The 18,072-nt window shown below is 39.0% G+C and overlaps 1 protein-coding gene across 1 annotated transcript in view; it reads left to right on the forward strand.

The window, feature by feature from the left end:
• The window catches only part of LOC124795954 (dynein axonemal heavy chain 6), a 1,096,896-nt gene that overhangs the window by 266,411 nt on the left and 812,413 nt on the right, over nucleotides 1–18,072 (forward strand). The window contains exons 15-16 of the mRNA XM_047260034.1: nucleotides 5,606–5,734; nucleotides 15,989–16,246. Of these exons, the coding sequence (XP_047115990.1) occupies nucleotides 5,606–5,734; nucleotides 15,989–16,246 (387 nt within the window). The remainder of the gene's footprint in view (nucleotides 1–5,605; nucleotides 5,735–15,988; nucleotides 16,247–18,072) is intronic.

The following is an 18,072-nucleotide window of genomic DNA, read 5'->3' on the forward strand; positions in this document are numbered from 1 at the left end:
GCGGCAACTTGAAATTAGCGGAGATTGAGGCCTGGCGGATGACGAGAAGAGAGGATATACTGAAGGGCAAGTTCCCATCTCCGGAGTTCGGATAGGTTGGTGTTGGTGGGAAGTATCCAGATAACCCGGACGGTGTAACACTGTGCCAAGATGTGCTGGCCGTGCACCAAGGCATGTTTAGCCACAGGGTGATCCTCATTACCAACAAACACTGTCTGCCTGTGTCCATTCATGCGAATGGACAGTTTGTTGCTGGTCATTCCCACATAGAATGCGTCACAGTGTAGACAGGTCAGTTGGTAAATCACGTGGGTGCTTTCACACGTGGCTCTGCCTTTGATCGTGTACACCTTCCGGGTTACAGGACTGGAGTAGGTAGTGGTGGGAGGGTGCATGGGACAGGTTTTGCATCGGGGGCGGTTACAAGGATAGGAGCCAGAGGGTAGGGAAGGTGGTTTGGGGATTTCATAGGGATGAACTAACAGGTTACGAAGGTTAGGTGGACGGCGGAAAGACACTCTTGGCGGAGTGGGGAGGATTTCATGAAGGATGGATCTCATTTCAGGGCAGGATTTGAGGAAGTCGTATCCCTGCTGGAGAGCCACATTCAGAGTCTGGTCCAGTCCCGGAAAGTATCCTGTCACAAGTGGGGCACTTTTGTGGTTCTTCTGTGGGGGATTCTGGGTTTGAGGGGACGAGGAAGTGGCTCTGGTTATTTGCTTCTGTACCAGGTCGGGAGGGTAGTTGCGGGATGCGAAAGCTGTTTTCAGGTTGTTGGTGTAATGATTCAGGGATTCCGGACTGGAGCAGATTCGTTTGCCACGAAGACCTAGGCTGTAGGGAAGGGACCGTTTGATGTGGAATGGGTGGCAGCTGTCATAATGGAGGTACTGTTGCTTGTTGGTGGGTTTGATGTGGACAGACGTGTGAAGTTGGCCATTGGACAGGTGGAGGTCAACGTCAAGGAAAGTGGCATGGGATTTGGAGTAGGACCAGGTGAAACTGATGGAACCAAAGGAGTTGAGGTTGGAGAGGAAATTCTGGAGTTCTTCTTCACTGTGAGTCCAGATCATGAAGATGTCATCAATAAATCTGTACCAAACTTTGGGTTGGCAGACTTGGGTAACCAAGAAGGCTTCCTCTAAGCGACCCATGAATAGGTTGGCGTACGAGGGGGCCATCCTGGTACCCATGGCTGTTCCCTTTAATTGTTGGTATGTCTGGCCTTCAAAAGTGAAGAAGTTGTGGGTCAGGATGAAGCTGGCTAAGGTGATGAGGAAAGAGGTTTTAGGTAGGGTGGCAGGTGATCGGCGTGAAAGGAAATGCTCCATCGCAGCGAGGCCCTGGACGTGCGGAATATTTGTGTATAAGGACGTGGCATCAATGGTTACAAGGATGGTTTCCGGGGGTAACAGATTGGGTAAGGATTCCAGGCGTTCAAGGAAGTGGTTGGTGTCCTTGATGAAGGATGGGAGACTGCATGTAATGGGTTGAAGGTGTTGATCTACGTAGGCAGAGATACGTTCTGTGGGGGCTTGGTAACCAGCTACAATGGGGCGGCCGGGATGATTGGGTTTGTGGATTTTAGGAAGAAGGTAGAAGGTAGGGGTGCGGGGTGTCGGTGGGGTCAGGAGGTTGATGGAGTCAGGTGAAAGGTTTTGCAGGGGGCCTAAGGTTCTGAGGATTCCTTGAAGCTCCGCCTGGACATCGGGAATGGGGTTACCTTGGCAAACTTTGTATGTGGTGTTGTCTGAAAGCTGACGCAGTCCCTCAGCCACATACTCCCGACGATCAAGTACCACGGTCGTGGAACCCTTGTCTGCCGGAAGAATGATGATGGATCGGTCAGCCTTCAGATCACGGATAGCCTGGGCTTCAGCAGTGGTGATGTTGGGTGTAGGATTAAGGTTTTTTAAGAAGGATTGAGATGCAAGGCTGGAAGTCAGATATTCCTGGAAGGTTTGGAGAGGGTGATTTTGAGGAAGAGGAGGTGGGTCCCGCTGTGACGGAGGACGGAACTGTTCCAGGCAGGGTTCAATTTGGATGGTGTCTTGAGGAGTCGGATCATTAGGAGTAGGATTAGGATCATTTTTCTTCGTGGCAAAGTGATACTTCCAGCAGAGAGTACGAGTGTAGGACAGTAAATCTTTGACGAGGGCTGTTTGGTTGAATCTGGGAGTGGGGCTGAAGGTGAGGCCTTTGGATAGGACAGAGGTTTCGGATTGGGAGAGAGGTTTGGAGGAAAGGTTAACTACTGAATTAGGGTGTTGTGGTTCCAGATTGTGTTGATCGGAATTTTGAGGTTTTGGAGGGAGTGGAGCTGGAAGTGGGAGATTGAGTAGATGGGAGAGACTGGGTTTGTGTGCAATGAGAGGAGGTTGAGGTTTTGTACAACATAAAAATCTTGGTTATTTTTGAAGAATGAAGAGAAGAATGAAGAACTTTTGGAAGTTTTTCACTATCAGAGTTCACTAAATTCCTTTCCATTGTTACTTAAAAGTTGCAAATGTACTTTCCATCACTAAGTAACTAAACTGTTCACAGGAAAAGTACAGAAAAACACTAGTAACTTTGGCTAACAGTTCTCATAACACACGTGCAGCTTCATCGTACTCTTAGCCTGTGATGTCACCTGAGATCAACCAATAACAGAGCATTTTCAATCAAGTGTCCAAATCTTGAAATTTAATGATTTTTAACCTTTAATTACACAAAAATAACAGATATTTTGTGAGCACATTGAGCAAAAATGCTATCTGAATTTTATAGTCATTCACAATATTAACAATGCAGACAATATTTTTAACATAGCGAAGTAGTCTATTGAGGTGTTTGGTTGTCAAGATGTTAGCAGCATATTCTGCCATTTCCTTTGGCACAGCAGTGGTTTTAACTCCATACAAAGGTGAATGTGGATGTTTGCAGAACAATACCAAAATTAATCCTTAAACTTTTCTCTGTTTCTTAATTGTACAATCTTACTGAACTGTCCAATACCTTCACACGTATTCAGCCAGAAATTTTGTGAATATCCTTCCCCTCCTTCAACTGGTAATGTAAACATGGCTGTAGTATACCTAACTGAAATATGTTACCAATTCCCATTAGGATGCACTTCCTCCCAGTCTGGAATTTCCAATCCATCAAGTTGACTACCACACAGAACAGTCTGCCACAACCCTATCATGGAAGTTGGAACTAACAGCCTGAATAGCTATGAGTCATTAGAGAAATAGTGCACCTTTTTGTTTTTACCTGCATCTACTTCATTAAATCAGTATCCTTTCATGTGACTCATCATGCACAGAAACTAGAAGAAGTCAGTGGAATGGGTTAGGTGAGCAATGTTTATACATCAATAGAGTCATGCTGGCAGACTTAGGTGGTTATGTGAATGGGAACATTATTATGGCGGAAAACCTAGTCCTTCACCTGGCTCAGGTCATGTATTTTGTATGCATATTGGAAATCTTATTAGAACTTTCAAATAGAAAACACATTGATTGATTTGACATGATGGGAGGAGCTCAGCATACACCACTTTTCCACCCCCTCCCCAGCTTACTCTCACCACGAAGATGAAATAACATTTTCTTGATGTGTAATTTCACTTTGATCAATTGAATTTTCATTTTATTTATTAATTAACTTGTCCATTCATAGATAACATGACCTGTATTAACGCTGACAAGCCATTTTAAGTGAGGTGACAACAATGTCTTTTGTTATCTTTATTGTTGTTTAGTTTTGAGGTCATAACCATAGAGCCATAACTCATCACCAGAAATTATTGTGGGAAAAAATTCTAGGTGTATTTGTAGTTCTTCTTTTAAACCGGAGCGTGCTTCCAACCACCAATTCTTTCGCTGAGAGACAAACATGGCAGCTACCCTGCTTATCTTCAAGTCTTCTCTTAAAATTTGCTGAACCCAGCTTCAAGAATAACCAGTAAGCTCTGCCATTTGTTCAGTGGCCTCTCGTTGGTCTTCTATCACAAATTCATGAATTTCCTCAACTTTTTCATCTGTTTAGGCAGATGATGATGGATATCTAGAGTGAAGTTTGTAAAGAACTGATATGTCATCATTTTTGAAATGTGAAAACTACTCATTCACCTTAGCTCTTCCCACAGAATCAGCTTTGGAAGCTGTTTCTTATCTCACAAAATTTTCTGATCCATTTTGACCCTAACAGGAAGCAAAATTTCTCAGCTGTGCATGTTTACTTACAACCACCACTGGGAAACCAGAAGCAAACAAAACAGGAGCAGCAAAAAATCAGTGTAAACTTACCAAATCTTCCTGATTTATGCCAGAGTGAGTACTTAACTTGCAAGGATCCTGTAATGTAACTCTAATGAGAAAATATATTGCTATCCAATCTTCACCTAGGGCAATGCTATTCTTAGAAATTTTGCAGAATCTGTCATAAGTGTTGTCAGTTATATTGTGAGGGAGTGTTTACCTGAAGCACATTAGGGAAAATGAAATGACTTTTGGAAACTACACCAGCAGCTCTGAACTTGGGTTTTCAGCTAAACGTCGGTTTATTAATATGTTAGGAGTTCATTTACTCTTTGTTGTTTGCATACTTATTTTTCCATTTGACATGTCTAAATATTAATTTTATATAAATATTTATATGTCATTTTGTCACGTAAGCCTTATGAGATATAAATAAACTTTGACTCAGATTTACTGTCCCAGAATCTACAGGGGCTAGTGTTATCTCTCTACGTGCGTAATGGGAATACTATTCTCAAAACTGTCACTTTCACAATTCTCATGTGTAATGACAGTGATACGTGGTTTTGTGAACATGTGAGCTAACTTCAAGATCTTTTATTTCCTGATTTGGGTATGAATCTAGGGTAAATTATTGTATTACTCCATCACCAGCATTAGCAAATATAACACTTATCTTCCATGAAAGACGGTAACAATATTTCCACTGATAGCAATACAGTAATTGCACAGATGCATTGTACAATGATTCTTATTTTTACATCTTGTTACACATAACTCATTGGCAGATTAATTTGTTTCTTGAAAGTGCTTTTGCCTACCCCTTCCAGTCCTAATTAGGTAATAAATGTATAACTTAAATTGTCCACATTATTCCTTGCATTTTGTAGAGACATTGTTGTTTGTCTTATTATGCCCAGAATTTATACCTACAAGCTTAGTGTAAGAGAAATTTCACATTTTGATTTTATATAAAAAGTGAACTTACATTGGCAGGCATATGATGTGCAACAAATAATAAAAACTAAGAAGAATACATCTTAATTAAATATATTTTAATTTCAATTAATACATAGGTCGGAACTGGAAATAATAGAAAGTGAACTCCTTTCATACATTGTTGTATTATTCATGATACAACATTTGGTGAGGCTTTTCTTCTGGGAGTAAACTTAACATCTGTCCTTAACTTTTTCTTCAACTTGTTTGCTTCTATGTCCAGTCAAAGGCATTGCATACAAGTTCCAGTACTTAGAGATGAACAATCAACTGTTTTGTTGACACTTAAATAACCTGAACAGTTTTACTGCCTAATAGAGATTATGATTAGAAATTAAATTTTTAATATATTTCTATTTCAGCAACCGTGGTTGATTGATGTGAACTCAAACCCAGAAGAAGTTAAGCTGACACTGAATATGCTCAGTGAGCAACTGGCAGAATTCCAGAAAAAGGCAGCTGAATACAGAGGATACCAGAGACAATTCAAAGTAAGCAAGCAGTCAAGTAGATGAATATAGTTTAGGAAACAAATTTTAGTGTTTCCATCACTATTTACTAACTTTTATGACCACAGTGTGTTTCAGCAGCAGGTTGCTATCATCATGTGCATCATGGTTGCATACACATTAAGTTGAAGTGTGGTGATTATTTGCTGGATGTGCCACTGAAGTTATGTCCTGAAATTTAACCCTGTATAGAAAGATTCATTTATGGCACTTCTTCTTCTTCTTCTGTAGTGGTCAATCCAAGGATTGGTTTGCAACAGCTACAATGGCAGCTTGTCTCCATTCAGTGCGTCTTTCAGCTTTTCTCTTCATTTCTTTATAGGTGTCACATCCCACATCTTTCACGATTTGCATTTATGGCACATCCTGCAAATAATCCTCATCATACTTTGAATTAACACAGCTATAACTGCGCTGCACCTAGGCAGTACAACAACATACAGAAAGCTCTGGTTGAGAAATATGAATTATTTAGGAATAAAGGAGATGACTTACTAAAAGGCAGAAATGCTGTGTCATTGATAGCTACACAAAGAAAAGGTACATAACTGGGCTAGCTTTCAGAATGAACTTCCTTTTTGAACTTTCACCTGCCCCCTCCTACCCCCCACACACACATACACACCGTTAGGTGAGGGGGGAGGCAGTGAGTTACCTTAGGTTTAGACAGGAAAGTTACAGAAGTGAAGGATGCGTTGCAAAGATAGCTCCCATCTGCACAGCTCAGAAAAGCTGATGGTGATGGGAAGGATCCAGATGGCACAGGTTGTGAAGCAGCCATTGAAATCTTGCATGATTGTGTTCTATTGCATGTTGTGCCACTGCAGCAGAACACAACAGGGAAGATGTCAATGGCTGCTCCACCACCCATGCTATATCTTGATCCTCCTCGGCTTAAACCTAAGGTAACTCCCCCCACCCCACTCTGAATAGTGTGTGTGTGCGTGTGCACGCGTGCATGCTTGCACATGCACGTGTACACATACCATTCCCTACCCCAGTACCCCCACCCAATTTATGCCCCCACATCAGCTAGTTGTGTGTGTTATCTCACACCCTAGTCTACGAAATCACATGCCCAGCCATCTGCCGCCTGCTCCCCTATACCTGCAGCCCTAGCTAGCCCACAGACAGCTCCCAACTCTCCCCTGAGCTATTAGACGCCCCCTCCCCACCTTCCCCCAGCCAACCCCCTCCCTGCCTCCCACCTCCCTCCATCCCTCCCATGACAGGTTTTTGATCAATGCATCTATGTAACTGAAAATATTACCTATCTGAAGAAGAGTGTGGTAACATGAAACTGGTTATGACACTGAAAAATAAATCACTTTTAAAAGTATTCATGGCAGGTCATGTCACTCACCAACTATCATTAACAACTGTGAAGTTCACAAGATCGAACATGGATAAAATACAGTAACATTAAAATCAGAATATGTTTTCCTTGGAGATGTATAATGAGAAGTATAATAACAAAATTATTTACTGTGGGGTGTATGATAAGCTACAAGATGGGATTGTTGATCATTAATTACCCTCAGGAGCAGAAACTTGTAATAGGGGAAAGAAGGGTAAAGTGCCTGCTCAAATGGAAATTGTTCTTTCACCAAACTGTGATTGTTGATAGTAGCTTGAGACTTACATATTTTGAATCTATGTTTTTATAAAATATTACACCAAAAATTTTGTGTGGAAAAAAGTAATATGTAGGAACTACATGTATTTTTTCTGAAAATTTACACAGAGGCCACTTTTGCCTACCTAAGAGAATAATGCGGCCAGTGCCATCACAACAGGATCCCATGTTTGTTGTTCTGATTTCCAGACATTTTCTAATCACTTCAATGCCCTAGTATTTTAAAACAACACCACGTGGCTGCAGTGTACTGTTTTTAGATAGATTTGGTTTTAAATGTGACATGGTTTTAAAGAATATCAATTAATTCCAAATCATCACAAGTGGATAGAATGGTGAATATACCTTTGTATAAGAGGCAGTCGAATGAAAGTGAGATAGAAAAAATTAAGTGAACTGTTTATTATTTTGAAAGTAATCACCACAACTGTTAATACATTCATCCTACTGTGAGAAAGGGTGGTCAGTGCCTTAATGGGAAAATGTTTGTGGTTGCCTATTGAACCATGACTTGCCAGGTATGCACATCTTCATCTAAAGCAAATTGACCATTTCAGATGTCTTCCTTCATGGTTTCAGAGGTATGGAAATTTGGTGGGAGAGATCAGGACTGTATAGTAGATTTGTAAGGGCTTCCCAGTAAAACTTCTGCAGTGTAGTCCAAACAACAGGCATGCCAGCTTGAGAAATGTCATGATGACATTTTTCTTTGACTGCAAGGGCTGGCTGCTCATTGACTTTCTGGAACACTGTGCCGCAATTAACACACAGTGGTATGTGGTCATTTTACAAAAACTGAAGCATGCCATCAAGTCCAGATGCCCAGAAATGTTGACAGATGGCATCATTAGGTTGCAAGATAATGCCTGCCCACATGGTGCCAAAGTTGTTTTGACTGCGCTACAGAAGTTTAGATTGGAAGCCCTTACGCATCCTCCATATAGTCTTGATCTCTACCCATGGGATTTCCATACATTTGGAGCCATGAAGAAAGACATTCATGACCGTTGATTTGCTTTGGATGAAAAGGTGCACATTTGAGTAAAATCATGGTTCTGTAGTTAAGCACAAGCATTTCCCCATAAAGGCATTGACTGACTTGTCTCACAGTGGGAGAAATGTATTAACAGTTACAGTGATTACTTTTGAAATAAAGACTTTCCTTATGTTTTTCCATCTGTTGTGTTCTCCTTTGACTGCCCCTCATATATAAAAGCATTCAGAAGTCATTCTCATCTGCATGATTTATTTATTTATTTACATGTCAAGTTCCATAGGACCAAATTGAGGAGCAAATCTCCAAGGTCATGGAACACGTCAGTGCATGAGATAACAACATAAAAGTAATAACGTATAAAAATAAAATGGTTATGAACCCGAAAAAATCTATCCATAACTTTTAAGTTAATGCAATCAACAATACAACAAGAATCAGCGTAATTTTTCAAGTAACTCCTCGACAGAATAGAAGGAGTGAGCCAGGAGCAAACTCTTTAGTTTCGATTTGAAAGCATGGGGACTACTGTTAAGATGTTTGAATTCGAGTGGTAGCTTATTGAAAATGGATGCAGCGGTATACTGCACACCTTCTGCACAAGAGTTAAGGAAGACCGATCCAAACGCAAGTTTTATTTCTACCGAGTATTAAATGAGTGAAAGCTTCTTATTCTTGGGAATAATATAATATTGTTAACAAGAAATGACAGTAATGAATATATATATTGAGAGGCCAATGTCAAATTACCCAGACTCGTGAACAAGGTTCGACAAGAGGTTCGTGAACCTGCACCGCTTATTGCCTGAACCACCCGTTTCTGAGCCTAAAATACCGTTTCAGAATGGGAAGAGTTACTCCAAAATATAATATCATACGGCATAAGTGAATGAAAATAAGCAAAGTAGACTAATTTTTGTGCCAAATGATCACTCACTTCAGATACTGTTTGAATAATAAAATTAAGTCTTTGAACAAGATCCTGAATGTGAGCTTTCCATGACAGCTTACTATCTACCTGAACACCTAGAAATTTGAACTGTTCAGTTTCACTAATGATATGCCCAGTCTGTGAAATTAAAATGTCACATTTTATTGAATTTATTGAATTATGTGTTAGATACTGTAAAAACTGAGTCTTACTGTGATTTAGTGTTAGTTTATTTTCTACAAGCCGTGAACTTGGGTCATGAACTGCACTATTTGAAACCGAGCCAATGTTGCCCACAACATCCTTTACTACCATGCTAGTGTCATCAGCAAACAGAAAAATTTTAGAGTTACCCGCAATACTAGAGGGCATATCATTTATATAAATAACGAACAGGAGTGGCCCCAACACTGATCCCTTGGGCACCCCCCACTTGACTGTACTCCAAGGAGACCCCACATTGCAGCCATTCTCAGCATAGTGAATAATGTCCTTTTGCTGTTTGTTGCTAAAGTAAGAGGTGAACCAGTTGTGATCTACTCCCCATATTCTGTAATGATCCAACTTCTGGAGCAATATTTTGTGATAAACACAATAAAATGCCTTAGTTAAATAAAAAAATGGGCCTAGCTTTCAAAACATTTTGTTTAACCCATCCAGCACCTCACAGAGAAAAGAGAATACAGCATTTTCAGTTGTTGAACGACTTCTAAAGTTGAACTGTACGCTTGATAGCAAATCATGTGATATAAAATGATCAATTATCCTTACATACACAGCCTTTCAAATAATTTAAGCAAACACCATTCCTGAAGGAAAAATTAAAAATATGGCTAAATACAGGGCTAACGTGTGCAGGACAGTACTTTAATATTCTGGTAGGCACTCCATCATATCCATGAGAGTCATTAGTCTTAAGTGATGTATTGACCCAATCTCCCTCTTGTCTGAATCACAGAGAAGTATTTCAGACATCAATCTCATAAAGGCATTTGCCAAGAAAGTATATGATTTCCTGTAGAAACTTTCTGGTACTTCTTACAAAGTGAATCAAGAACCCTCTCTAGCTTGAGCAGAAATACTCTGAGGTCAGAATTAGGGGACCTATAAACAACAACAATTAGAAGTTTAGTTTTACTAAATTTAACTTCCCTTGCACAACATTCAAATATCTGTTCAGTGCAGTGCCGCGATATGTCTACGGACTCAAATGCAATACTGCTTTTATGTACATAGCCACTCCCCCACCCTGCAATGAACCCCTTGAGAAACAGCCAGCTAATCTGAATTCTTGTAAAGGAACCTCTGAATTGTCAAATTATTTAAGTGGTTCTCTGATATACCAATAATTTCAGAGTCAAGCCGTTCACTAACTTTATCTGTAATATGCCTTATATTTTGATGAAATATGCTAATTCCTTCTCTATTTGGAAACATGACTTCCTCTGAATGTAAGCCTTTAGTTAGAGGGACTTCCTTTAAGCAGGTATACCTATCTGCTGACTTCAGTCTAAAAAAGGTGCAGCTCTAACACCAAGTACTACATGAATTTTCCCAAGAGTGATCCCACCAACACCCACTACACTGTCACCTATAAGCTTTGCCAGCCTCCCCTTCCCATACCTATTGAGCTGCAGGCCATGCCTAGTGAAACCCGATCTACTGATAGACCCAACTGACATGACTGAAATGTGACCCAAGCCCTCTGCCATCAGTGCCCTCTCTAGCCCTATGTTAACGCGCCCAACAGCAGTGTCAAGATGAGGCCAATCATGACGCTGAAACAGTTGCACGAAATGCACATTAGTGCCACCAGTGCCATCTTTACCAGGTCACCGCCTACATCATATTCCCCATCCCTATCAAGACTGTTCCCTGCTCAACCCACTATCATTACCTGATCCTCCTTCATAAAATTTTTACATAACTCCCCTAAGCTGTCAGTCACCTGAGCCGACCCTGCACTAGGCTTCACAATGCTGGTGACCTGGTACTCACTCCCCAACACTTCCTGCAACTGCTGGCCCACACCTCTACTGTGTAAACTACCTAGCAGCAGAATGTTCTTCTTTCTGTTAGACTTCGTAACTGACCTATGCCTCCTAACTTCTGAGGACTGCTGCATGTTCCCTACATCTACAGCTAAAAGAGGCTCCTCTCCACTCAACTCTGTCAGTTGGTCAAATCTATTGCATATATGCAAAATATAACTGTCTGAATACCTCCTCCTCGTAGCTGCCTTCTTGCCAACTGCCAGTTCCCATTCCCCACCACTCCACAACCTCCTCAACCTATCTAGTTCGTCCTTTGCGCGTTGTAACTGCACCTGAAGGGCACAGATCTTACGCTCTTGCTCCTCTATCTGCTTATTTCTACTACAGATTCTGCATTTCCAGGAGAGGATCAAACTAGAATACCCACTGGCTTCCCCACTGCATTCCCCCCCCAATGAAAATACTTTGAACAAATCCCAAACCGTAACCCACTACTCACAAACCTACGACAGAGCCCACACTTCTCATTCATGGTAAAATTTTACAGTTACTGAAAAAAACTATATGTCTACTCCACCTAAGTTCAGTTACACCAGTAGAATTATTTATAGAAATAACAATAGCGGTCTCTAAATTCTCTGTCTACTATGAAAGCAACTACTTGTACTAATACTACTACACCACAGCTAATACCAGTACCAACAAAACTTCATATAATTATTAGCTAAAACCAAAAATTCAAGCGGCCACTGGAACACTCAATGAAGTTAAAACACTGAATGAAAATTTTACTGAAATATTTCACTAGAAACAATAACTCACTAGAAACTAACTCTTATGGGCTAAAGAGACCTTGCTCATTTTTTCTGTTGAATAGTATAGCCATTATCCCCTCTCAGATAGTTTGATTTGATTTGATTTGATTTTTTATTGGCCCAGTTTTATCATACAGCACAAATTGTACAATTGATATTGGACAGGTCAAAGATAAGGTACAATAATACATAGTATTAGCAAAATAGTAGACAAATTAAAAATAGGTACCTATTACAGTTAATTTTGTTATGTATTCAGAGATTCTCTGACAGAATAGAAACAGTGCTTTATTAGAAATGCCTTTAGTTTAGCTTTAAATATTAGATGAGTAGCATTTTTTATTTCCTCTGGTATCTTATTGTGTAGTATTACACCAATGTTGATTATGCTCCTCTGATAGATGGTTGTTCTGTGATATTTTTGACGTATGTTTGATTTCCCTCTGGTTCTGTAGCTGTGTACATTTTTGTTCTGTTGCAGTTTGCCTGTTTTCAGGAGGTAGTCCCTAGTGACCAAGATAGTTTCAGAAATGAATAAACTTGGAGCATTTAGAACACCAAGTTCATTAAAATGGGATTTACAGGACTCCATATTTTAAGGCCACAAATTATTCTTAGAGCTCTTTTTTGCATTCTAAAATCCTTTACACTGTGAGTTGAGTATCCCCAGAAAACGATCCCATATCGGACTAGTGAGTGGAACTGTGCATAGTATGCCTGCAGTACTGTTGTTTTGCTTGTTGTAGCCTTTAAAATTCTTAGGCCGTAGCACACAGATGATAGTTTTCTAGACAAGTTATTTATATGTGTGTGCCACTTTTAAGTCTTGCTGGACCCACAGACCCAAAAATTTTGTGACACTTAAATTTTCTAGGGGATCATTTTCTAATTGTGCTTGAAGAGACATTTGATTATTTGGAGGAATTAAATGAAAATCGACGCACACAGTTTTTTCAGTATTTATGAGTTTGTTTTTTGTGAACCACTCAGAAAGTCTTTTCATAGAACTTTCTGCTGTGGACTGCAAAGTTTCTGGCCTGGATCCAGTGAGCAATATGCTGGTGTCATCAGCAAACAGGATAGTTTTTGTGGGACTCATATATTCAACTAAATTGTGCACATAAATAAGAAGAGTAGTGACCTAAGATTGAGCCCAGTGGTACACCATATTTTATTGGTAATTCTCTAGGATTATTCATTTTGTTGAATTCATAGTGAAATGATACTTTCTGCCTGCAGTTTTTTAGGTATGAACACAACCAGCTATGTGCTACACCTCTTACTCCTCGTCTTTCTAATTTTTCGAGCAGAATGTTATGGTCCAGGAAGTCAAAGGCTTTTGATAGATCTAGAAAAATACCTGCAGTTAATATATGTTGATCAAGGGATTTTAAAATGCAGTCTAAGAATTCAAAAATTGCTATCTGTGTAGATTTAGACTTTCTAAATCCATGTTGTTGTACTGTAAGAGGTGCATATTTATTTATGATACTTAAAAGCCTGTCATAGAAGAGTTTTTGTAGAATTTTTGAGAAGGAACTTAACTGTGACATAGGTCGGTAGTTTGATATTTTTTCCGAAGAACCTTTTTTTAGCAGTGGTGAAACTTTTGCTATTTTAAAAATACCTGGAAATACACCAGTTTTTAAAGAGAGATTGAAAATGTTTGCCAAGGGGTTTGCTATGTGGTGAGCTCATGTTTTTAATATGAAATCAGGTACTTCATCTGGACCACTTGACATTTTATTGCTTAATGATTTAATTTTACTTATATTTCTATTGGGGTTTGTTTCATAAACATACATAGAAGCAGTTGAGATCACTGACTTGCTGGAGGAACTTGGGACCGGTCCTTGACAGTGTACTTGAATGAGGTCTTCAGCAAGTGAAGTGAAGTATTCATTGAAATTTTCCACAACTGAATTTGGGTCTCTGACTTTTGAGCCTTCTAGTGTTAATGATACATTCTTTTTCTTTGGCGCTGAACCACAAGTTTCTTTCTTTACAACTCTCCACATGGATCTCATTTTGTTAGATGAGTTCCTTATCAAATTGTCATTCCACATAAATTTTGCCTCTTTGACAACTCTACCATAGATTCTTTTGTTGGCTTTTGAATAATTTGCAAATTCTTGGGTTACTCTATATTTCTTGCAACAGTACTGCAGAAATCTGTTTCTCTGACTGGAAATTTTTATGCCTTTAGTTACCCATTGCTTATTATTGTTAGGTTTTACTGTTTTTATTACTTTTGGAAATGGTACATTAAAATAGTGAAGAAAGATGCTCCGAAAACTCGTACATGCTATCAACATTGTTCTGATGCTTTCCCAGTGTTCCTTCGCCAGTAAGAGATAAAAATTCTAATGTTATCTTCAGGAAAGGTTCTTTTTCTCAACTACTTTTTTGGAAGTGCAACTACTTGTTGGCATTTCTATACACAGTAGCTGTGCTTCATGATCACTATAACCCATGCTCAGTACTCTGCTTATGAATCTGTAATTTGTTCCTGAGATGAATATTTGATCAATAATGGAATTTGTGCATTCTGTTAATCTTGTTGGGCAGTGTATTGTGTGGACCATATTGAATGTGTTGGTCATATTTATCAGAGCATCTCTGGTGCTGCTGTCTTTTGAAAAACCAATATTGAAATCCTCATAAAGCACTATCTTCATATTTAGTGTACTGATCCTTTCCAGCAGAACCTCTAGTTTGTATGCCAACATTAGTGATTCACAGATGGAACTATGAAACATTTATGTCCTGGTATTGTGAGGTGGCAAGGACAGCACATAAATAAGTTGGTCCACAGGTTACAAGGAAGGAACACTCCATTGGTAGCATGCAAAAAACAGTGTGCAGCTATGACATGAAAGTAGAAAAGTAAAGCCACTTCTGGTAAAATGATAGAGTTCTCACGATAGTCCTATTGATGCCCTCGATCGGTGTTGGTTGATGTCTGGTCTATGTCTGACACCACCAGGTGCAGGCAGGTTGATGTTTTGGTTGGTATCTTGTGGCTTGCTGTTTCTACATCCAGGAGAAGATTGCTACTGATAGAAGGGCTGCAGGGAGCAGCAGGTGTTGAGTCTGGAGTGAGAGCAAGTGCCTAGCTAGTGGCTGTGCAGTGCCTGAATTATTCCAGGGGATGGATTTTCAGGCTGGGCATGTGAGATGCAGATGCACATAAAGTGGCGTGTGGGCAGAATGTAATGCTATGACTTTTGGTGCCAATGTCAGCCGCACATACTGGTGGTATGCAACTCTGGTACCTCTCGTGGATTCACAGGTACACAGAGGAACACTTATATTGCTCTTGTCCTCTTGTGTATACGCAGCCGAAAGTTTGCTGTTGTAGCCTGGCATGTATACAGTGCAGTGTAATTGCTGCATGTCTCTGGCTTGGCTTCGATAGAGGACACTTATGGGCATGGCAGTCTGTCAGCTGTGGATGTTTTCTATGGTGTTATGTGGCCAGGCCAGTTGCCAGTACTACACAAACAAAAATAAAGAATGGGGAACTACAGTTGTAGGCCAAAAGATGTTGTTTAAATATTGATATCATAAAAAAGGAGTAGCATAGGTAGATGTGAGGTAACAAGAATAATATAATTACTTACCTTACATCAGATAACTGAATTATTAAAAAATAATGGAACAAGCTTTCAATCTTTGACAATAATGATAATGTATATTTGAACTAGTCTGTCCACTTCCCAACAGGCAACAGCACTGTTCAGAACAAAAAATGTGCAATGGCCATTGGTCACACCATGGCCACTTGACCCTCCTTTCCCTACTGCCTATACATTAAACATCTGTTTGTGTTTATAGTACTAATAATTTACTTATTTATTTTTTAGCTGGAAATAACAAAATTTGAACTTTTAGATGAAGTCCTTAATGATGTCAAATTACGTCAACTTCTGTGGGAGAGTGTTGAGAAATGGGACAAGTTAATACAAGAGTGGTATGAAGCTGATTTCAGCACATTGGATCCAGAGGAAATGAATGTGACAACAATGCGCTTTATTAAGAACATTCTGCAACTGGAAAAAGGATTACCAGAAAATTTGATCCTTCCTCAGCTGAAATATAATGTGGAACTAATGAAAGATAAGGTATATTAATAACTAAATTAAAACAAAATTTGACTCTGTGTTCAATAGAATATACGTATGCTATTGATATGATTCCAGCTAACTGTCTTAATTTCTCTTATCCAACTATTCAGCTTATCACTCTGTATTAATAATTATGTTTTTCATATTCTATTCATAATGCTTTAATATGTCTGTTATGAAAATCAGGCAGTTTGCTGAATCCATTCTCACTTGAAATAATGGTAATAATAATCATTAGTGGTTCACAAGAAAAGATCCATTTAGAGGCAGTCAGTATAAAATGCGACTGCCAGTTTTCCTGTATAAGTTTATGTTATTCAGAAACTTAACTAACAGTGTTAAAATTAGATTGTGAAGTTGCATTGTACAGTTTATTGTAAAAAATAATTATATAAATTTTTAGTTGTAAATTGTGGTTTATTGATCTCATTATATAAACTTGGTAAGTCATTTCACTCAGGCACAGTGGCACGTTAAAAGTTTGTGTTTCTGTTGATCAATAATGCAGTATGGCCAATGAACTGCAAATAAACCAATATTAGTTAGTTTCATATGCCATGGATTGTTTGCATGATAAATTTATTTTTTTTACACATGCACACAAATGTCAATTAGTAATTCGTAAGTGTCACATTTCACACATTACAATAACTGATATCCTTCTATAATGTAGGAAAAAAAATAGATTGCTACTTGCCCTAAAATTGAAACATTAAGTTGCAGACAGGCACATTCAAAAGACACGCGAGCTTTTGGTCACAGCCTTCATCAGAAAAAGAAAGAGAAACACACACCATTTACTTACTCAAGGAAGCACACCTCACACTTGGTCCGAGCTGCCAGAGTTAGCAGTCATGTATGCATGAGGTGTGCTAGCTTGTGTGTGTGTGTGTGTGTGTGTGTGTGTGTGTGTGTGTGTGTGTGTGTGTTCTCATTCTCTTTCTGATGAAGACTGTGGCTGAAAGATAATGAGTAAGTGCCTTTTAATTATGCCTGTCTGCAACTTAACATGTCATCTATATCGTAGGTAGCTGTCATCTTTTCCTACATTGTTGATGTTCCAACCTTGAATTTCCATTGTTTTGGTATTCTTCTATGGAGTAGAAGGAACTGTCAAAGAGTAACTTGTTCCTTCTTTTCAAATTTTATCTTGCCTTCTGCCAGACAATTAATGTCACAGGGTAAGTGACAAAAATTTTTTGTGTAGCATTGTGCACTCCTTTTTGTGCTAAAGAAAGCCTTAATGTGGTGTTCAGTATGCCATTTTTTTCCTTCAGCTATTGTAATTATGTTCATCACTGTTATTTTTAAACTGCAGTGGATTATTTACAACACATTTCAGAGGGCATAAATACTGTGAAGCAGTAGTCAGAATGTTCAACTCTTTAAACAGATGTCTACAATATGATCATCAGTGAGCACCAAATATTTTTCTTATTGTACATTTTTGATTAATGAACACTTTGTTTCTTAAAGATGAGCTACCCAAGAACTTTATTCCATATAACATTATTGAATGAAAGTATGCAATCTGTGTCAACTTACTGATTTTTCTCTCCCCAACATTTGCAATAATTCTAAGTGCAAACATGGCTGAAATAAATTGTTCAAAAATATGCATTTTCCACTTTAAATTCTCATTAATATTTGCATTTAAGAGCTTTGAAGTTTCAATCCTATATATTTTTTCCTCATCATATGTTACATGTAACATTGATGTAGTACTTCTCTATGTGCAGAACTGCATATGTTGTGTCTTTTTAAAATAGAGAGTGAGACCATTCAGAGAAAACCAGTCACTGTTCCTTTAAAAACATTCTTTA

This window comes from Schistocerca piceifrons, chromosome 4 (assembly GCF_021461385.2).
Source record: "Schistocerca piceifrons isolate TAMUIC-IGC-003096 chromosome 4, iqSchPice1.1, whole genome shotgun sequence".
NCBI lineage: Eukaryota > Metazoa > Arthropoda > Insecta > Orthoptera > Acrididae > Schistocerca > Schistocerca piceifrons.